The sequence below is a fragment of the Phyllobates terribilis genome, unplaced genomic scaffold (assembly GCF_046119375.1).
Source record: "Phyllobates terribilis strain yellow unplaced genomic scaffold, ASM4611937v1 Scaffold_16__1_contigs__length_26959993, whole genome shotgun sequence".
NCBI lineage: Eukaryota > Metazoa > Chordata > Amphibia > Anura > Dendrobatidae > Phyllobates > Phyllobates terribilis.
Genome location: NW_027362776.1, coordinates 6,622,514 through 6,644,867, shown reverse-complemented (window position 1 = coordinate 6,644,867; position 22,354 = coordinate 6,622,514). Strand labels below are relative to the sequence as shown.

Sequence of the window (22,354 nt, the reverse complement as noted above, 5' to 3'; positions counted from 1 at the left end):
TGGAGAAAGAAGAATGTTGTGAAGAAAAAACGGAGAGTGGTGGTCATGGGGGATTCCCTGTTAAGAGGAACAGAGGCCGCTATCTGCAGACCAGACATAACCTCAAGAGAAATGTGCTGTCTTCCAGGAGCAAAAATTAAAGATGTGTCTGACAGGATATCAAGACTCTTCAGACCTACAGATCACTACCCATTCCTGCTAATACATGTGGGGACAAATGACACCGCAAGAAAGGACCTGGAAACCATCTGCAGTGACTTTGAAGACTTAGGCAAGAAAGTGAAAGAATTGGGAGCGCAGGTGGTCTTCTCATCCATCCTCCCAGTGGATGGCCATGGAACAATGAGGTGGAATAAGATTCTACAGGTGAACAACTGGCTACGTCGATGGTGCCGTCAACAAGGATTTGGATTTCTGGATCATGGAATGAATTACCTATACGATGGACTACTTGCTAGAGATGGGGTGCACCTTACGAAGACTGGAAAACATGTATTTGGAAGTCGCCTTGCTACACTCATCAGGAGAGCTTTAAACTAGAACAATGTGGGAAGGGAAGCAAAAGGCCAGAAAAAGCCATACAGCTGACAAATACTATTGAGATCTCTGCTACTGGAAGTGGAAAGGAAGAACAAAGACAAAACAATTTAAATAATAAAAATATGGGAGGAAGAGAAACCAATCACAAACTAAAATGTTTTTATACAAATGCACAAAGCATGGGCAACAAACAAGGAGAATTGGAACTACTAATGCAGGAAAAGGAATATGATGTCATTGGAATCACTGAAACTTGGTGGGACGATACACATGATTGGAATAAAAGGCTAAAAGGATACAACTTATTTGCAAGAAACAGACTTGATAAACGAGGAGGAGGTGTCGCATTGTATGTTAGAAAAGCGTATATCTGCACAGAGATTGAAGCTTCAGAGACTGGGAGTTCTGTGGAAACTGTTTGGGTAAGAATACAAGGAGAGAACAACGGAAAGGACACCATTGTAGGCATTTACTACAGGCCACCTGGGCAAGCTGAAGATATGGATGAACTCTTTATGGATCAAATGACCAATTTCTCCAAAAAATATGACGCAGTGGTCATGGGAGATTTCAACTATCCAGACATTTGTTGGGAATCTCTCTCAAGTAAAACTAACAGGTCAAGCAAATTCTTATCCTCTCTTGCTGACAACTTTATCTTCCAAAAGGTAGGGGAGAAAACAAGGGGATCTGCTACTTTGGATCTAATCCTTATAAACAGGGAGGAAATGGTTGAGGAGGTAAAGGTGGCTGGGACCCTAGGAGGCAGCGATCATGCTATTATAGAATTTTGGATAACTAGAGGAGGAAGACATGTGAAGACTCAAACTTCAAGGTTAGATTTTAGAAAGGCAGATTTTAAGAGACTCAGAAAGAGAATAGGAGGGATCCAATGGCTGGATGTCCTTAAGGACAAAAATGTCCAGGAAGGATGGGAAATTTTTAAAAATGAGATTCTCAAAGCACAATCGTTAACAATCCCGAAAAGTAGGAAGAATGGGAAGCATTTAAGGAAACCAGGATGGATGAACACAGAACTTAAACACATGCTAAAAAGAAAGAAAGAAATGTTTATTAAATGGAAAGAGGGAGGCATATCTAAAGAAGATTATAATGCAGTCTGCAGATCCTGTAGGGCACGTATCAGGTTAGCTAAAGCTGACAATGAATTAAGGCTTGCAAGAGATGTCAAAAGCAATAAAAAAGGATTTTGGGGGTATGTCAAAAGTAAAAGAAAAGTCAAAGATGCTATAGGATTTTTACAGGATGAAAATGGAGAAATGGTAAGAGAGGATTTTGAGAAGGCCGAACTTTTTAATTCCTATTTTGCATCTGTTTTCTCACAGAAAGAAAATGTAACATCAACTGATCTTCACTGTCCTTTTAAAGGAATAGAAGAATCCAAGTTATCTGTAAACAGAAAGATTGTGAGGGAATATTTAGCTAACATAAATGAGTTCAAGTCTCCAGGTCCAGATGAATTACACCCCAGAGTACTGAAGGAGATCGTAGAAGAAATTTTAGAACCACTCTCCATAATCTTTGAAAATTCTTGGAGAACAGGAGAAGTCCCAGAAGACTGGAGAAGAGCAAATGTTGTTCCTATCTTCAAAAAGGGGAAGAAGGTGGGCCCAGGGAACTATAGGCCGGTGAGTCTTACTTCTATACCAGGAAAGATCTTTGAACAAATTATTAAACAACATGTATGTAAGTACATGGATAAGAATGAAGTGATTAACCAGAGTCAGCATGGGTTTGTAACTAACAAGTCATGTCAGACTAACTTAATTTCCTTCTATGACAGAATCACTGACTGGGTGGATCAGGGAAATGCTGTAGATATAGTATATCTTGACTTCAGCAAAGCATTTGACAAAGTATCTCATACCATCCTTATTGAAAAAATGACCAAGTATGCAATGGACCAGGCAACTGTTAGGTGGATTCATAACTGGCTTAGTGATCGGACTCAAAGGGTGGTTGTAAATGGCTTCACATCTAGCTGGATGAATGTCTCACGTGGGGTACCACAGGGCTCCGTCCTGGGACCTGTATTGTTCAACATCTTTATCAATGATTTAGATGAAGGAATTGAGGGTAAACTGATTAAATTTGCTGATGACACAAAGCTAGGAGGGATAGCTAATACTAGAGAAGAGAGAGAGAGGATTCAAAAAGACCTAAATAAACTGGAGCAGTGGGCAGCAACCAACAGAATGGTTTTTAACAGGGAAAAATGCAAAGTACTACATATGGGCAATAAAAATGAAAAAAGCATATACAGAATGGGAGGAATAGAGCTAAGCAACAGTACATGTGAAAAAGACTTAGGTATACTAATAGATCATAGACTGAACATGAGTCAACAGTGTGATGCAGCAGCAAAAAAAGGCAAATACAATTCTGGGATGTATTAACAGTAGCATACAGTCTAGATCACGTGAAGTCATTATCGGTCTTTACTCCTCTTTGGTCAGACCTCATCTGGAATACTGTGTACAGTTTTGGGCACCACATTTTAAAAAAGACATAGACAAACTGGAGCAAGTTCAGAGAAGAGCGACCAGAATGGTGACCGGTCTGCAAACCATGTCCTATGAGGAACGGTTGCAGGATTTGGGAATGTTTAGCTTGCAAAAAAGAAGACTGAGAGGAGACTTAATAGCTGTCTACAAATATGTCAAGGGCTGTCACATTGTAGAAGGATCCTCTTTATTCTCATTTGCACAAGGAAAGACTAGAAGCAATGGGATGAAACTAAATGGGAGGAGACACAGATTAGATATTAGAAAAAACTTTTTGACAGTTAGGGTCATTAATGAGTGGAACAGGCTGCCACGAGAGGTGGTGAGTTCCCCTTCAATGGACGTCTTCAAACAGAGGCTGGACAGACATCTGTCTGAGATGATTTAGTGAATCCTGCTTTGAGCAGGGGGTTGGACCAGATGACCCAGGAGGTCCCTTCCAACTCTACCATTCTATGATTCTATGATTCTAGGTCTTTCAAGATATTTGTAAGGTAAAAAATATCAAAATAAGAAGAATCATTTCAGAACTTTTTCCAGTTATAATATCACTTAATCTGTTCAAATCCAAATCCATTGAGAAACAAGCTGAAATTATTTTAATGGGGAAAATAAAAACTAACAAAAACTAAAATAATGTGGTTGCTTAAGTGTGAACACCCTTTTATTATTGGGGATAGGTTTATGTTCAGAATTACCCAATCACATTTCATTTTATGTTAAGTAGTAGTCAGTACACAGCTGCCATAATTTAAAGTGATTCTGATTAACCCCATATAAAGTTTAGCTGTTCTAGTAGGATTTTCTTGACATCATCTTAGTTGCATTTTACGGCAAAAGCCATGATCCATAAAAAGCTTATAACTCAGCAACGGGATCTCATTGTTAAAAGTTATTAGTAAGAAGAAGGGCACAAAGACATTTCCATGGAATTAGATATGCCATAGTGTAGAAGGGCAGTGCCCCAAAATGTAGATACATATATAGAAATACATATATTACATGTTAGCCCATGTATTTAAAAACAAATATATATATATATATTTATGCATATATGCTTCACAGAATTTTACAAGGTTGTTCTGTGGAAATCAAAAAAAAATTTTTCCCCACAAAAATGTTTTAGCCCCCAATTTTTTTTATTTTTGGCGAGGACAGCAGGAGAAAATGAACCGCAAAATTTGTTGTGCAATTTCTCCTGAGAATGCCGATGCCCCATATGTGGTCAAAAACTACTTTTGATGCACAGTGCAAAGCTCAGAAGGGAAGAAGCACGATATTGGAGTTCATATTTTGCTGGAATCATTTGAGGGCGCCATATCACATTGGCAGAGCCACTGAGATGATGGAACAACAGAACCCCCCATAAGAGACCCCATTTTACAAACTATACCTCTCAATGAATTCATCTAGGGGTTCAGTGGTCATATTGACACCACAGGTGAATCACAGAATTTTTACCATTGAGCAGTGAAAAAAAATTATTACATTTTTACCACCAAGTTGTTTTAGCCCCAGATTTTACAATGTCACACTGGGAAATGGGTAAAAATGGCACCAAAATTTGTCGCACAATTTCTGCTGTATATAGACAAACCCCATATGTGCTTAGCCACGCAGTGAGAGCGCTCTTTAACTGCTGGAAGGCAGATTTTCCTAGAATACTTTGCGGACTCCATATACAGAGCCCCTAAGTGCTAGAAGAGCAGAATCCCCCCTCAAGTGACCCCATTTTGGAAATTATACCCCTTTGGGAATTTATATACAGGTGTAGTGACTATTTTGACTCCATGGGTGTTTTCCAGGAACAAGCAGCAGTGGATGTTGGCGAGTGAAAATTGCAAATTGTCATTGTAGTGACCAGTACGTTGTGCCCAGCTCATGCATCTGGAGACATACACCCGTAAATTAGGCGGGCTCTCATCGCTAAAGAAATGCCAAAAGTGTGGACGCTAAATGTGGTTTAGGCACACTGGGTCTCAGAAGGGAGGGGGGCATTTGGATTTGGGAGTGCAGAATTTGCTGGATTTATTTTGGAGGGGGAGGAGCCATTTTGCTTTTCCAGAACCTTTGTGCTTTCCGTTAACAGATGACGGACCTGATTGGATAATTGCTTTTTTTGTGGATTGAGTTGAAACTTTTATTGGGGACATTTTACACAACATTTTGGATCACATTTATTCTGCGCTCTATGTTGAGCACTTACATCGGGGTTTCCATCTAAATTTCGGAGTGAAGTGATTCAGTTGAAACCCCCAACAAATCCATTCACTATGATGAGGCAACAGATTTACTCTGGACTTCATCTGGCCTCCGTTCAGCGTTGTCCATTTTTTTCAGAAGTTTACAAAACTGTGGCCAACTGCTCTTTTGTGCACGCCTAAAAATACAGACACGGCCGGATCACAGGTCAGATGGCATCCACAGTGCCTCCATGTGCCTCATTATAGGGAATCTTCTGCCGGGGGTTCCGTCTGAATTGCGTATTTCAGAGATTTACACGGAAACCCGGTGTAAGTGCTCAGCGCAGGATAAATGTGCGCCGATCTTTGGGAGGCAGAATGAACAAATCAACAGAAGGCAAAGAATTGTTTTTATTTATTTTTTTCACTGTTCCTCGTGCGGTATAAGTGATTAGACGACTTTATTCTTCGGGACGGTGCAATTACAGTGATACCAGATTTATTTCCGGTTTTTATGTTGTGGTAGATCGCTCACTCAGCTGCACACGGAAGTAGACACAGGTACGCTGTCTCTTTAAATCTCTTGTTGGTTTATTAGAATGTGGCATAAACCAACATGGAGTCCATGAAAAAAAACAAAGCCCTTTAGACAAAATGGGAAAAACAAACAAAACAAAGTGGTCATGCAAAACACAGTCCTTGTGTTAGCAGGGGTCCGCCAACTCAGAGTCTAGCACCTCCACATGGTTCAGGTCAGCTCAACACAAACATGTCTGGAGTTTGCCTCCCCAGACTTACTGAACAACTAATGCCTCAGCAGGCCTTGTATTTAAACCCCAGACCACACCCTGAGATGGAGATATGGAGAACAACCTCCCGCCCGCTCTTTGGATGTTCTCATAAAAACACACAGCAAATAACATGCTGGAGGGAACTTAATGGTTTTACTTCACTGAAGCTAATATCCTCAGGGAAACATATCTGCCCTCCAGCACTTTACCAGTGACTTTGTCACAACGTTTAGCTGTTGTCACACACTAAAAGACATCTTTTTTTTGTTGCAAATACTAGTTTTTGCATCGCCATAATTTGAGAGCTATAGTTTTCCATATTTCGGCCGACAGTCATGTGATGGCTTGTTTTTTGCGGGACGAATTGACGTCTTTAATGGCACCATTTTCGGGCTCATGACATTATTTGAACACTTTCTATTCCGATTTTTGGGAGGCAGGATGAACAAAAAACAGCAACTTAGGAATTGTTGTTTTTGGGGTTTTGTTATGTCGTTACGCGTGTGGTAAAAGTGATAAGGCAGCTTTATTCCTCGTGTCAGTATGATTACAGCGATACCACATTTATTTAGTTTCCTTTATGTTTGGGTGCTTTTATGTAATGAAAACTTTTATATAAAAAATTATTATTTTTGCATCACTTTATTCTGAGAGCTATAATTTTTTTATTTTTTCAGCTGATGGAGCAGTCATCAAAGCAAAAGGTGGCTACTTTGAAGAACCTAGAATATAAGACATATTTTCAGTTGTTTCACACTTTTTTGTTAAGTAAATAATTCCACATGTGTTAATTCATAGTTTTGATGCCTTCAGTGTGAATGTACAATTTTCAAAGTCATGAAAATACAGAAAAATCTTTAAATGAGAAGGTGTGTCCAAACTTTTGGTCCGTACTGTATATGTGTATAGATATATATATATATATATATAGATATATATCTATATATATCTATCTATCTATCTATCTATATATATATATATATATATAGGTCTGTACTGTATATATCTAAAAAATGGCAGGATTGAATGAGAAATTCTATATATGGCAGTAGACCTTTTTAAAGATGGCGACTGCAGTGTCGCGAATGCAATGCGCATGCCCAGTGACGTCATCATGTGGGCGGATCACTAATGCTCTGGTCAGGTGACGGAATTCAAGCTGAATCATGGGAGACATGCACAGTGTGGAGTGGAGGATGTCGAGAACAGCGTGACAAACAGAGAATATGTAATATGTGAGATTGCTGAAGGGTGAGTCGTACCCCCATTTTAGGAGATGCACCTGACACTATTTATTATCAATTTAGTCACTTGGCACTTTATATGGAGAATGAATTGTTGAAATATAAAAAATGAATTATATTAAATTTGACACAAATGATGTAAAACAAAATGGAAAGTAATGAGAATATATTGTGCACTAATTTATTGTGAAAAAAAACTATATATGTTAATGAATTGTAATGATGATAATCACAAATTACACCTATAAATGTTTCACCATTTGCACTTGAACTCTGCTTGAGAAAGGTTGCCTTAATATATTTTCTCTATATTAATTATATATATATATATATATATATATATATACATACATACATACATACATACACACACCCATGAATACTTTTATGGAAATAATAGTTTTTACAATTTTTTTTACTCTGTCCCACTATGGGACTTTCATTCCTATGCTGTACAAACCGTCAGCGCTGCACTGTCAGACAAACTTGCTGGATGATGCACTGAGCATGATCTCGCAAATTTGCTAGCTCTGGTGACCCGGATGTCGTCATGATGACATTGGGTCACCATAGCAATGATTGGGCTCTCGCGATGACATTGCTAAATACTGCAATCGATTTTGATCGCAGCATTTATAGGGTTGAAGTGCTGGGAGCAGTGTGGCACCGCTCCTGGCACTGAGAGCCGGGTGTCAGCTGTCAGAATCAGCTGACACCCGGCGTCAATCTCGCGCACAGCCCCTGTGCGCGGGAGATCGCCATCAAGGTTGTCCCCCAATGTTAAGTTCTAGGACCCCTGCTCTTCTCCATCTACACCTTTGGCCTGGGACAGCTCATAGAGTCTCATGGCTTTCATTATCACCTCTATGCTGATGACACACAGATCTACCTCTCTGGACCCGATATCACCTCCTTACTAACCAAAATCCCACAATGTCTGTCTGCTATTTCATCCTTCTTCTCTGCCAGATTTCTAAAACTTAACATGGATAAAACAGAATTCATCATCTTTCCGCCATCTCATTCAACCCTCCCAACTGACCTATCTATCAACGTCAATGGCTGCCCACTGTCCTCAGTCCCTCAAGCTCACTGCCTTGGGGTAACCCTGGACTCGGAACTCTCCTTCAAACCACACATCCAAGCCCTTTCCACTTCCTGCCGACTCCAACTCAAAAATATCTCCCGGATCTGCACATTCCTAAACCATGAATCTGCAAAAACACTAGTGCGCGCCCTCATCATCTCCCGCCTTGACTACTGCAGCCTCCTGCTCTGTGGCCTCCCCTCTAACACTCTCGCACCCCTCCAATCTATCCTAAACTCTGCTGCTCGACTAATCAACCTGTCCCCCCGCTATTCCCCGGCCTCTCCTCTCTGTCAATCTCTTCACTGGCTCCCCATTGCTCAGAGACTCCAGTTCAAAACCCTAACCATAACATACAAAGCCATCCACAACCTGTCTCCTCCATATATCTCCGACCTAGTCTCCCGTTACATACCTGCACGCAACCTCCGGTCCTCACAAGATCTCCTGCTCTACTCCCCTCTTATCTCCTCCTCCCACAATCGCATACAAGATTTCTCCCGTGCTTCCCCCCTACTCTGGAACTCTCTACCCCAAGGTATCAGACTCTCACCTACCGTGGAAACCTTCAAAAGGAACCTGAAGACCCACCTCTTCCGACAAGCCTACAACCTGCAGTAACCACCGCTCCACGACCAGCTCTACCCTCACCTACTGTATCCTCACCCATCCCTCGTAGATTGTGAGCCCTCGCGGGCAGGGTCTTCGCTCCTCCTGTACCAGTCGCTGTCACACTGTGTTCAAGATTATTGTAATTGTTCTTGCATTATACCCCTTTTTCACATGTAAAGCGCCATGGAATAAAAGGCGCTATAATAATAAATAATAATAATAGGTTGGTAGGTACCAGCCATCCTGGACATATGGATACGTGAAATGTCGTAAAGTGGTTAATAGCTGCTGTAAAACTGACTGCGTATAAACTGAACACAGATGACAAGAGAGAAAAAAATCGTTCAAGTTTTCTGGATGAAACCCTGAACGATTTTTTTATACTAATATATGCACCTAGCCTTAGAAGAATATCTGTCTGCGCATAATTATTGGCATCTCAATTGTTTATTTTCAGATACTAACTCATTCCTAAAAGGGAGATTTCCACTTTTCCACTTTCATTTTTCACCTCTCTTTCTTCCAAGTGCCGTAACTTTACAATTTTTCTGTCAATATAGCCCTGTGAAGGCTTGATTTTTCAGTACGAGTTGTACTTTTGAATGACATTAATTTTATAATTTTATGTACTGGAGAGGAGGAACAAATTCCAAGTGTGGTGAAATACTGAAAAAAATGCAATTCTGCAGGGTTTATTTTTTTTTTTTTAATTCAACGTTCATTATATAGTAAAAATGACGACTCAATATTCAGGTCAGTACAATTAAGGTGATGCTTTTTTTTTTTTTTTCATTTAAGCAGTAAAAAAAAAAAAACTTTGGAAGTTTGTAAAAAGAAATAAATTTGCTTGTGTCGCTATTTTTCGAGAGCCATAAAGTTTTCAACTCTCAGTCAATGGGACTATGTGAATACCTTGAGCTGATGTTTTTACTGAGAACATTTTGATTGTCTCTAATTGCATTTTTCTCCTCAGTTGTAGCGGCAGCAAAAAAAAAAACACCACACAATTCTGGTATTTTGAGTTTTTTCTAGTTACACTGTTTACTGATCTGGTCAATTCATTTTTCATTAATTTTATTTAGAGTCTGATCTTTGAATATGGAGATACCACGTGTATTTTTTTCCTTTCTTAATTTTTAATGGGAGAAAAGGAGGCAGATTCCAATTTTTTATAATTTTTTTTTACTATTATTGTATTTGTTAATTTTCTTGAGTACAGTGTCCATTTTAGGACATGATCAGATATCAAAATCAAACATCGGAATGTTGTCAGTTTGAGGATAAATACCCTGTCTGAGAACTGATTTTGACAAGTGACTCTGACGAGTGACTTTTACAACTGTAAAAATAATACAAAAAAAAAACTAACTGTTCGCTGATGGGACTTGAACCCAAAATTCTGTGTCTCAAAGTCAGTGCACTAACCACTGAGCTAGAAACTCAGTAGTGAAATCCTGGGAGTTCTATTTGGTTATATGATTTTCAGTGCAAACTTGTCTAAAACTCATTGGGACTTATGCACAGTCTGCCAGCAAGCCAAATTCAAATGATGTTTGATTTTGATCTCTTAACACTGTAGTTTCAGAAACTGATGCCTTACCATTAAGCTATTCAGTCAAGTGATACTGACTGGGAGCTTTTCTTGTCTTATGAGATCAACCATGAAAATACTCAGGGTGACTAAAAGTCATTGTGATTCTGATTCTGATGTTTGAAGAAAGTCACACATCAGACTCACACATCAAAATCAAACATAATTTGAATTTGGCTTGCTTGCAGTCTGTGCATAAGTCCCAATGAGTTTTAGACAAGTTTGCACTGAAAATCATATAACCAAATAGAACTCCTAGAATTTCACAACTAAGGTTATAGCTTAGTGGTCAGGGAACTGGCTTTGGGACACAGAATTTTGGATTCAAGTCCCATCAGCGAACAGTTTTTTTTTTTAAATTTTATTATTACAGTTGTAAAAGTCAATCGTCAAAATCACTCGTCAAAAATCACTCGTCAAAATCACTCATCAAAATCAGTTCTCAGACAGGTATTTAGCCTCAAACTGACATCATTCTGATGTTTGATTTTGATATCTGATCATGTCCTAAAATGGACACTGTACTTGAGGGCTTGAAACTGCGATCTTTTGATCACTTGTGCTATATACAGCAATACCACAGTGCTTTTGTATATAGCAAAAATGATGGTCTCCTATGAACGGCAGCTACGGGAACACGTGTACTAACATGATAAGGCACCAGGGTATTCGGCAGACCATAGGCCATCATGGCAACCCATCGGTGCCCTGGGATGGTATTATAATGATGCAACCTCCCAGGGATGTGCCCTGTAAATGCAGCCATCACAGACTGATACATTGAGAGCTCGGCTCCATGTGTGGCTGTTAGAGGCAGATAATGGCTGAATAATACAAAGATAAGGGTTTAGTTCTTGAGCCCACATCAAAGTCAGGGAGAAGCATATGACATCACTTTATGTCATATTTTGGTAAGGTGTTAACCCTTTCACCCTGAAGCCTGTTTTCACCTTCCTGACCAGGCCAAATTTTTGAATTCGGACCACTGTCACTTTATGAGGTAATGACTCTGGAACGCTTCAACGGATCCCGGTGATTCTGAGACTGTTTTTTCATGACATATTGTACTTCATGATTGTGGTAAAATTTCTTCGATATAATTTGCGTTTATTTGTGAAAAAATTGGAAATGTGGTGAAAATTTAGCAAATTTCAAAATTTTCATCTTTACGCCCTTAAATCAGAGAGATATGTCACACAAAATAGTTAATAAATTTAATACATTTCCCACATATCTAATTTACATCAGCAAAATTTTGGAACCAAAATTATTTTTTCGTTAGGAAATTATAAAGGTTAAAAGTTGACGAGCAATTTCTCATTTTTCCAACAAAATTTACAAAAACAATTTTTTTTTTTATTTAGGGACCACATCACATTTGAAGTGACTTTGAGAGATCTATATGATAGAAAATACCCAAAAGTGACATCATTATAAAAACTGCACCCCTCAAGGTGCTCAAAACCACATTCAAGAAGTTTATTAACCCTTTAGGTGCTTCACAGGAATTTTTGGAATGTGGAAAGAAAAATAAACATTTAACTTTTTTTTACAAAAATGTTACTTTAGACCCAATTTCTTTTACTTTCACAAGAGTAACATGAGAAAATGTATCCCAAAATTTGTAGGGCAACTTCTCCTGAGCACACCGATACCCAATATGTGGGGGAAAACCACTGTTTGGGCGTACGGCAGGGCTCGGAAGGGAATGAGCGCCATTTGACTTTTTGAATGTAACATTTTCTGGCATAATTAACAGACGCCATGTCACATTTGGAGGGTCCCTGATGTGCCTAAACAGTGGAAACCCCCCACAAGTGACACCATTTTGGAAACTAGACCCCGCAGGGAACTTTTCTAGATGAGTGGTGAGCACTTTGAATCCCCAGGTGCTCCACAGAAGTTTATAACGTTGAGCCATGAAAATAAAGAAATCACATTTTTCCACAATAATGTTTTTTTTCCAGCCCCAAATATTGCATTTTCACTAGGGTAACATAAAAAATTGCACCATACAATTTGTTGTGCAATTTCTCCTGAGTACGCATATAACCAATATGTGGAGGAAGACTACTCTTTGGGCGCACAGAAGAAACGGCACCAGGGGGACCCCGCAAAATCTCGCTGTTGCCGCTTCTTGTGATGGATCCACACCACGCCACCCGCCTGACGTCATTCCATGCCAGGCGGAGCACATGATACGGATCTACCCTTTGCACCAACGTGACGTTCCGCACGCCCCTCAAGGACACGCAAGGTCAGATTGGTACAGTTCTACGCAGTCACCTCCTGTCGGGTACAGAGAGGCACCAGGGAGCAAGAAAAGGTGGTCCACTCAGTCACTAATGTGGCCCCACACTCACACCCCTGACAGGCTGTAAAGCTCTTCCACTACTCCAGTGAAGCAGAACCTTGTCAGCCTGGTAGAGCTGCCATTGGTCTATATTTGATATAACAGACTTATATCGGGCTAGAAACCAGCCAGGTAGCGTGTTCGTTGGACCGAACAACAGATGTAAGGTTCGTGGATCGAGATAAAAGAACAGCCTAAAATTAAATTATATATTTAATCGCCTTAGGGGCACACTAAACGATACACTATATACATAAGGGTTATACATACACAGTGGTCAGAGTTAAAATACAAAAGCATGGTACAACAAGTATAAGCAGATCTTAAAGTCAATTATCAGATAGATGGAAGGCCTGGCTCGGGGGCTGGGCGGCCATATGAGGAGGTTGTGGGCCCTCACTTGGTTGGTGGACTTCTCCCACACGTCTTGATGTTATGAGCTTCCCAGGAGAAAGACGGTGGGAGGAGACCTGCAGGAGTTTTTAAACTCTCTGGGTCACTCCCAGGGCTGGACCTAACTCTCCACCCCCTGGTCTAAGCTTGCTACCATCTCCTGAAACCAAAAATGGGAAACAATTCCTTACTGGATGCTCCTAGGGAGCTGGTTCTGGAGTCATTGTATCCAGCTGGGCCCCTGCTAAGCGTGGAGACCAAACACAGGGGTTCTAGGGGTTTCCAAAAGGCTGGGGCGTGTATCTCCTAGTCCCTACACGCTAGATTGGGCTGGGATGCAGTCTGGCATTCGCTATCTTCCCCTCAGTTAGAAAATCCATTTTGTGAAGAGCTGGGACATATAGTTCTTCCACAACTTGGTATTGAAATATTACACTGCGCCTGGAGAGCTCTATAAGACCTGACAACCAGGGCACATGTGATTATTCTAGAATATTCTTCACAAGCGCCATCTGACTTTTTGAATGTAAAATTTGTTGGAATAATTAGCGGATGCTATGTCGCGTTTGGAGAGGCTCTGATGTGCCTAAGCAGTTGAAACCTCCCACAAGTGACACAATTTTACAAACTAGAGAGCCCACAGGGAACTTATCTAGATGGGTGGTGAGCACCTTGAACCCCCAGGTGCTTCACAGAAGTTTATAACATTGAGCCGTAAAAATAAAATTTTCACATTTTTCCCACAAAAATGTTTTTTCAGCCCCCAATTTTGCATTTTCATAAGAATAACAGGAGAAATTGCCCCATGCCATTTGTTGTGCAATTTCTCCTGAGTAAGTCGATACCCCATATGTGGAATAATTAGCGGACGCTATTTTGCTTTTGGAGAGCCCCTGATGTGCTTAAACAGTGGAAACCCCCCACAAGTGACACCATTTTGGAAACTAGACACCTCAGGGAACTTATCTAGATGTGTGGCGAGCACTTTGAACCCCAAAGTGCTACACAGAAGTTTACAACATTGAGCCGTATAAATAAAATAAAAAAAATAATTTTTCCCGCAAGAATGTTTTTTAGCACAAAATTTTGCATTTCACAAGGGTAACAAGAGAAATTGTACAACAAATTTTGGGGTCCGTTTTCTCCTGAGTATGCAGATACCCCATATGAGGTCAAAAACTACTTTTGAGGCATAGTGCAAAGATCAGAAGGGAAGAAGCACCATATTTGAGTTCAGATTTTGTTGGACTGGTTTGAGGGTGTCATGTCACGTTGGTAGAGCCCCTGAGGTGCCAGATCAGCTGAACCTCCCCTAAGTGACCCCATTTTACAAACTACACCTCTCAATGAATTCATCTAGGGGTGCAGTGATCATATTGACACCACAGGTGTGTCACATAATTTTATACCATAGGGTAGTGAAGAAAAAATAATTACATTTTTAGCACGGAAATTTTGTTTTAGTCCCAGATTTGACATTTTCACACTGGGAAATGGGTAAAAATGGCACCAAAAGGTGTCCCACAATTTCTGCTGAATGCAGAAATACCCCATATGTGGCTGTACCGTACAGCTTAGCCACGCGGCGAGACTCGGGAAGGACGGAGCGCTATTCGCCTCCTGGAGCGCAGATTTTCCTACAATAGTAGGTTTCCTCCATATACAGAGCCCCTACGTGCTAGAAAAGCAGAATCCCCCTAGAGTGACCCCATTTTGGAAATGATAACCCTTTGTGAATTTATCTACAGGTGTAGTGACGATTTTGACTCCATGGGTGTTTTCCAGAAACAAGCAGCAGTGGAAGTTACTAAGTGAAGATTGCAAATTGCCGCTGTAGTGACAAGTACTCAAGTATGCTGTAGCGACCAGTACGTTGTAGTGATCAGTACATTACGCCCAGCTCCTCGTTCTTCTGGAGACAAGCACCCATAAATTAGGCAGGATCATTGCTACAGGAATGCCAAACATGTGGACGTTAACTGCGGTTTAGACACACACTGGAGCTCAGAAGGAAGGGGGTCATTTGGATTTGGGAGAGCAGAATTGGCTGGATTTCTTTTGGAGGGCGAGGAGCCATTTAGTTTTCCAGAGCTTTTGTGCTACCAGTAATGTGGAAGCCCCTATATTATTGTTGTTAACAGATGACGGACCTGAGTGGGGACTTGATTTTTTTGTGAATGGAGTTGAAGCTTTTATTGGGAACATTTTACATAACATTTTGGATCACGTTTTTCCTGCGCTCTACGCTGAGCACTTATATCAAAGTTTCCATCTAAATCTCTGAGTAATGTGATTCAGATGAAATCCCCAAGGGATCCATTCACTATAATGAGGCAGCAGAGTTACATTGGACTCCGTCTGGCCTCTGTTTAGCGTCGTCGTTCTTTTCAGAAGTGCACAGAACTGTGGCCAACGGCACTTTTATGCACGCCTAGTAAAAAGACGGACACCGCCGGATCATAGGCCAGACGGTGTCCACAGTGCCTCCATCTGCCTCATTATAGGGAATCTTCCGCCGGGGGTTCCATCTGAATCACATATTTCAGAGATTTACACGGAAACCCCAGTGTAATCGCAGAGCACCGGATAAATGTGAGCCGAGCCTTACTGCGATCTTTGGGAGGCACAAAGAACCAATCAACAGCATGTGAAGAATTGGTTTTATTTATTTTTTATGCCGTTCTTCGTGCGGTATAAGTGATTAGATGACTATATTCTTCGGGTCGGTGTGATTACAGCGATACCAGATTTATATCGGGTTTTTATGCTTGGCAGCTGTCACACACTAAAAGACGCTTTTTATTGTAAAAACAAGTTTTTGCCTCGCCTTATTTTGAGAGCTATAATTTTTCCATATTGCAGCCGACAGAGTCATGTAAGGGCTTGTTTTTTGCAGGAGGAGTGGAGGTATTTATTGGTACCATTTTGGGGCATGTGATATTTTTTGATCGCTTTCTATTCCGTTTTTTGGGAGGCAGAATGAACAAAAAACAGCAATTCAGGAATTGTTTTTTGGGGATTTTTTGATGTCGTTCCGCGTGTGGTAAAATTGATAAGGCAGATTTATTCTTCGGAGATTACAGCGGTACCACATTTATATAGTTTTGTTATGTTTTAGCGCTTTTACACAATAAAAACTATTTTACATAAAAAATTATTATTTTGGCATCGCTTTATTCTAAGAGCTGTAACTGTTTTATTTTTCTGCTGACAGCTGTATGGCGTCTTGTATTTTGCGGGACAAGATGACGTTTCCAGTGGTACTATATTTATTTACAAGTGTCTTTTTGATCTCGTTTTATTACACTTTTTGTTTGGCGGCATGATGATTAAGCATTTTTTTTTTTTTTTTTACGGTGCTCACTGAAGGGGTTAACTAGTGGAACAATTTTATAGGTTAGGTCGTTACGGATGCGGCGATACCAAATGTGTGTACTTTTTTGTTTATTTATTTATTTATTTTTTACACAGATAAATATATTTATTGGATTAATATTTTTTTCTTTATTTTGTGATTTTTTAAAAAATATTTTTATAATTTTTATTAAATTTTTTTTACTTCTTTTACATTGTCCCAGGATGGGATATCATTATGAAACTGTCAGATCGCTGATCTGATGCTCTGCAATGCATCTGCACTGCAGAGCATCAGAGCAGCGTTTGACAGGCAGGAAGGAGGGGTCTCAGCTCCTGCTCTCTGAGCAGACGCTGAGAGGCCAACTTCCTGCAGGACCCTGAAGGGCTCTGCGGCCATCTTGGGACCGGGGGGTCACCATGGAGACCATCAATCACATCGTGTTGTGTTGATGGGATCACAGAGGGAGCCCACTCCCTCTGCGATGTCGCTGTCACTACTGACAGCGGCATCAGAGGGGTTAAACACCTGCAATCGGTGCTAGCACTGATCGCGGGCGGTGCTCGCACCAATCGTGGGCAGTGCTCCTGGGTGTCAGCTCTCACACAGAGCTGACACCCGCATGTGATCACAGCGGCGCTCAGCATGAGCTCGCCCGATCACTGCACCATACATGTACGGCTCTTTACGGGAACGCAGCTCCCACAGAGCAGTACATGTACGGCGCATGTCGGGAAGGGGTTAAAGGGGTGCTCCGGGGAGATAAACCGTTTTTGTACTGCCCCTGTCCTCATACACTATAAATATGAGATGTACAGTGCAGTTATATGATCTTTTTAACCCTTGGAATTCCATGTGACCGGATCTGCTATTTCACTGCCACCCCCCTCCGGTCTGGGTCATTACATCATACAGCAAGTTCTGCCAACCCCGTATGGAACAGCCAGCCTGAGGAGAGGGGGTATGGCCATGCCCCCTGTTATCTGCAGAGAAACATCTATTAGACTGGCTGATAACGGTGGGGAGCTGCACACTGATGTAATGTACCAGAAAGAGGAGTGACCAGTGCAGTGAAAAGCAGCTTCTGTCACACCAGCCCCCAGATGCTTCCCTGTGTGCAGCAGGAGGAGAGGGGGTGTGTCGGGGGCGTTACCTGTATGCATGTTCTAGTAGCAGCCCCCTGATAATGTCTCCTTCACAGGGCTACTAGCAGGGAATCAGATGCGCCCTCCTCATGCCTCTCTCCTCATGCTGCACACAGGGAGACATTATCTGGTGTGACAGATGCTGCTTTTCACTGCACTGCTCACCCCTCTTTCTGGGACATTACATCAGTGTGCCGCTCCCCGCTGTTATTAGCCAGTCTAAGAGGTTTCTCTGCAGATAACAGGGGGGATGGCCATGCCCCCTCTCCTCAGACTGGCTGTTCCTTATAGGGGGGAGCAGCACTTAGTGTATGATGCAATGACAGGGGGTGGAGGGGGGACAGCGAGGGAGCAGATCCTGTCACATGGAATTGTAGCGCCCCGAGGGCTCGGCTGCTACAGGGGTATTGCACCTCAGACTAGAGGTGTGATATTCCACTCCCGGGTAAGGATGGAGTATGGACCAGGGCTCAGTTAGCTGCATACAGCACACACACCCTATTTCCGAGGGACAGCTCAACGGTGCTCCCACTAGACAGAAGTGCAGGCACGACCGACTATGTCCCTGTCTGGAGTGGGGCGGGGGGTGGAATACATACCCAGTGCTGTAGGAGCAGATAGGGGTTGGTCCCTGAGCGTAGGAAGGAGCTCATTGGTTGCTGGTCACCTGGGCTCATGGTCAGAGGGAGGTATAAAAGTTGGGCACCATCTTAGATCTAGGAGAAGTTCGTTCTGTCCAGAGAGGAGAAGACAGGGAGTAGAGGCTCTGTAGGAGCTCTACTCCAGAAGGGCCTAGTGAGAGGCCGAGGAGGAGGTGAAAGGGAGCTGAGATTGTGGCTCATCCCAGCTCCAAGAGAAAGGAACAGAAAAGGAGAAGAAGAGACAGAGAAACAGAAGGGCTCAGGAACAAGAAGGTGGAAGGGACCCTAAGAACCCACGAGAATCCAGGGTGAAGGGTCAGGCAGATTAAGGGTACCGGATCCCAAGTTGGTGGAGGAGAAACTACCCTCAGCCAAAGACCGGTCGTCGTGATCATTTATTGGTGCGACACCTCATCAAACCTGCTAGGAAGGCACCATATAGGACAGCGGAGGACGGGGCCCACGTTTAACCGCACAAGTCTGCGGCAGCTGGACAAAAGTGGGTCACTGGTGAGGCAGGCCAGAGAAAGGACAAAAGGGGGTCCTGAGCCATACTTCTGAACTGCCTGGGAGTTGACCGAGCCCCACACCTGGTGGACGCAGCACGGCTCGGGCGGTCACTACCTGTACAGAAGTGACCCGGAGTACCTGAACTGTGAGTAAAAGACATTGGACTGCAGTACGTTGTCTGTGTGCTCTTTCGCTCCTCCAGCACTACCGGTACTGGGACTCTCACCACCATCACTCCCACCATCGACTACACTGCCCTGGGGCCGCACTCTTCCCGTGGGGAGTCACACTACCCTAGCTGCACACCTCATCAGCCCCAGTGGTCTGCATGCAGCGGCGGTTCCTAATAACCGCAATCCACGGGTGGCGTAGTCGGACATTATCTAAAGTACAGTAGCAGACTACCATTGGTCTGACCACCCTGAGCCACGGGATCGGGCCGCCACTACTACCCCCATCGTTTCCCTATTGCCCGGATCCGCGTGCCCCACGGCCCGGGGGGCGAGTCAGAATTACAAGAGTTAAAAAAAATCATATAACTGCCATGGACATCTCATCTTTATAGTGTATGAGTGCAGAAACAGTACAAAAATGTTATATCTCCCTGAAGTACCCCTTTAAAGTGAGAATTATAACCAAAGAACCCAAATGTGCAAAAATATATTTCAAAAATATATCAGTGATCAACATAGCCCCCCTTTTCAATGAGTCATAAGCCTTCCACCTATGGAGTCTGTCAGTTTCTTAAGGTTGACAATCAACTTTTTGGCCAGCGTCAAACACAGCCTCCCGGACACTGTTCAGAGAGGAACTGTTTTCCTTCACTCTAAATCTCCTGTTTAAGAAGGGCCCACAAGTACTCAATAGGGTTTAGGTCAGGTAAGGAAGGGGTTCATACCAATATTCTTTCATCTTAAAGACCTTTACTGGTAACTGGGCAGTGGAGATTTTGATGCGATGGAACATTGTACTACATAAAATATGGTTTTCTTCAAAGTTGCAGACATTGTCTTGTACCACTGAGTGAAGGAATTGTCTTCTAAAAACTGGCAGTGGCTTGGAAGTTGATTTTGAGTTGATTTGGGAACTGAGCCTCTTACAGTACCCTACACCTTGCTGGTGTCTGAGTCAAAGTGGAGATCTGTCACCATTACTAATCCAGCCATGGGCCCATCCATCTGGTGTGTTAAAAGTCACTTTCATCTCATCAGTCCATAAAACCTTTGAAAAGTCTGTCTTCAGATATTTCTTGGGCCAGTCTTGACATTTTAGTGGTGTCTTGTTCAATGGTGGTAGTGTTTTGCCTTCCTTACCTTGGCCATGTCTCTGAGAATTGAACACTTTGTACTTCTGGGCTCTCCAGGGAGGTTAAAGACCTGGAATATGGCAGCACTGGAGGATAATGGGTTCCGGGTCGTTTCACATTTGATTCTTGTCAATCTTTGGCAGTTAATATGCATCTTTTTTCTCAACACATTTTTTTGCGACCCTGTTGACTATTTACAACAAAACGTTTGATGGTTCTATGATCACGCCCCAATATCTTTTAGCAATTTGAAGAGTGCTACATCCCTCCGTAAGACTTGTAACAATTTTTTCAGTAAGCTAGATTTATTTTATGGCACAGCTTGCTGAAGGAATACAAGATGCCTAATAATTCTGTACAATTGATAAAGTGTACTGATATACTTGGGGCACACCGTCCCTGATTACACTTGATGTGCTTCATCCAATAAGCACTCAAGTTTATCCAACTTGGAGTTGGAAAATATGCATTGAAATGATGATATAGTCAAAATACCCACTTGCCTTATAATTGTGCACACAGTTTACAATTAACTTGCTTTTTTCTATCTGGTTTGATTCTCCTGCAATAAAAGCTTTAATCTTACATAAAGTCCAATTGTTTCCAAGGAGCAGTTACAGTCCAGGAAAGGTGTTAACTCCTAACATACTAGTCAGTTCTCTCCAGCCCACTGATTTTCATACAGCAGTTACCAGCTTACCCGCAACCCCCTACCTCACAGCTTCTGACTAAGGTGCTCGTAACAATCTTGTAGAATCTCAGTCTCTGACCCCCAGCTTCAGCAGTTTTCAGAGCTGTTCTCATAAATCACAGCTCTCACTTTCCAGAGCCGAGTGTTTGTAAATATAAGGATAACAGTGCAGACTTCAGAACAAACACATTTCTGTTGTCTAAAGCTAGGTACGTCTAAGGTGTGTCTTATAGTCTCTAAAATACAACAATTCATTAACAGTGACAGTCGCTTTCTGCTAATTTTTTAATGTAATATATTACACTTCCACTGTTTGATGAAGGGATCTCTTAGAAAATGTTCAAAGACTAGGTTTTCAGACCATCTTCAACTTAAAGGGGTTTTACATGACTGAATGCCCTTAAGATTGGTCGTCAATGTCAGGTTGGTGGCTGTCGGTTAAGCAGAACCCCCACCGATCAGCTGTTACTAGCTCCGGTAGCAAACAGGTGAAAGCAGCAACACACAACAGCTCCATACAGACACTGCAGATCAGCTACTATTCAGTTAAATAGGCTCTGCAGTACCAGCTGAGGGGATGGATATTGGAGATTGAGAAAAAAAGATAGAGAATCACCAGTAAAAAAAACAGCCTTGTTACATAAAATAAAGACTCTCATCTTGTCAGTCCACAAAACCTTAGTCTAGAATTACAAAAAACATTTTGTAATATATTTCTGTTTACCTGGTCTACCTCCTTGTTTGGCCAATTTGACATAGTCAGAGTCCGATTCGTTGATCCATTTTTTGCGGCCTTCATATTTTAACTCATTATGGGGTTCTGCAAGGTCACTTAGTCCTGGAATTTGTGATGTGGGAGGAATATCAACTTTGCTTGTCTTTTCGGTTTGTTTCAAAGGTGCATGGTAAAACCAATCTGTAATACAGAATTTTAGAGTGCATTACATAAAAAGTACAAAATCATCATGCCTAACATTTTGCATTTTTGACTGAAAAATGCATAAATCATAAAAAACTGAGGTGTGCCAATAATGATTTATATTATGGAATGCAATATTTATTTCTGAAAGTTTAAAAAGGGCTGCCAACCTTATGGCCTAATCTCTAAAATTGCCTACACTATTCTATACAGACTAAAGCAATCATGAAGCCGCCCACCAACCTCCCCCCTCCGCTTGCTTACCCTGGCACTGAGCTTTTTATGACCTCTTGATGTTCATGGGTCAAAGAAAGGTGCAATCCCTGGATGATAGCCGCTCTCATGTGCCACAGTACTCAGAAAAGAAGAGCCTTGTCAGTGCCTCTTTGGCACAGGCCCCAACAGCATTCAGCACTGGTACAGAAGATTCTGCTGCCTGCAATGTCTGGTGACGCCACTGTACTGCGT

General features: G+C 41.9%; 1 protein-coding gene across 2 annotated transcripts in view; it reads right to left on the bottom strand.

Annotated features, from left to right (window-relative positions):
* The window catches only part of CUNH7orf57 (chromosome unknown C7orf57 homolog), a 127,620-nt gene that overhangs the window by 72,914 nt on the left and 32,352 nt on the right, over nucleotides 1-22,354 (bottom strand). For both annotated transcript variants that reach the window (XM_073659983.1, XM_073659984.1), the window contains exon 3: nucleotides 21,692-21,883. In XM_073659983.1, coding sequence (XP_073516084.1) covers nucleotides 21,692-21,883 — 192 coding nt within the window. The remainder of the gene's footprint in view (nucleotides 1-21,691; nucleotides 21,884-22,354) is intronic.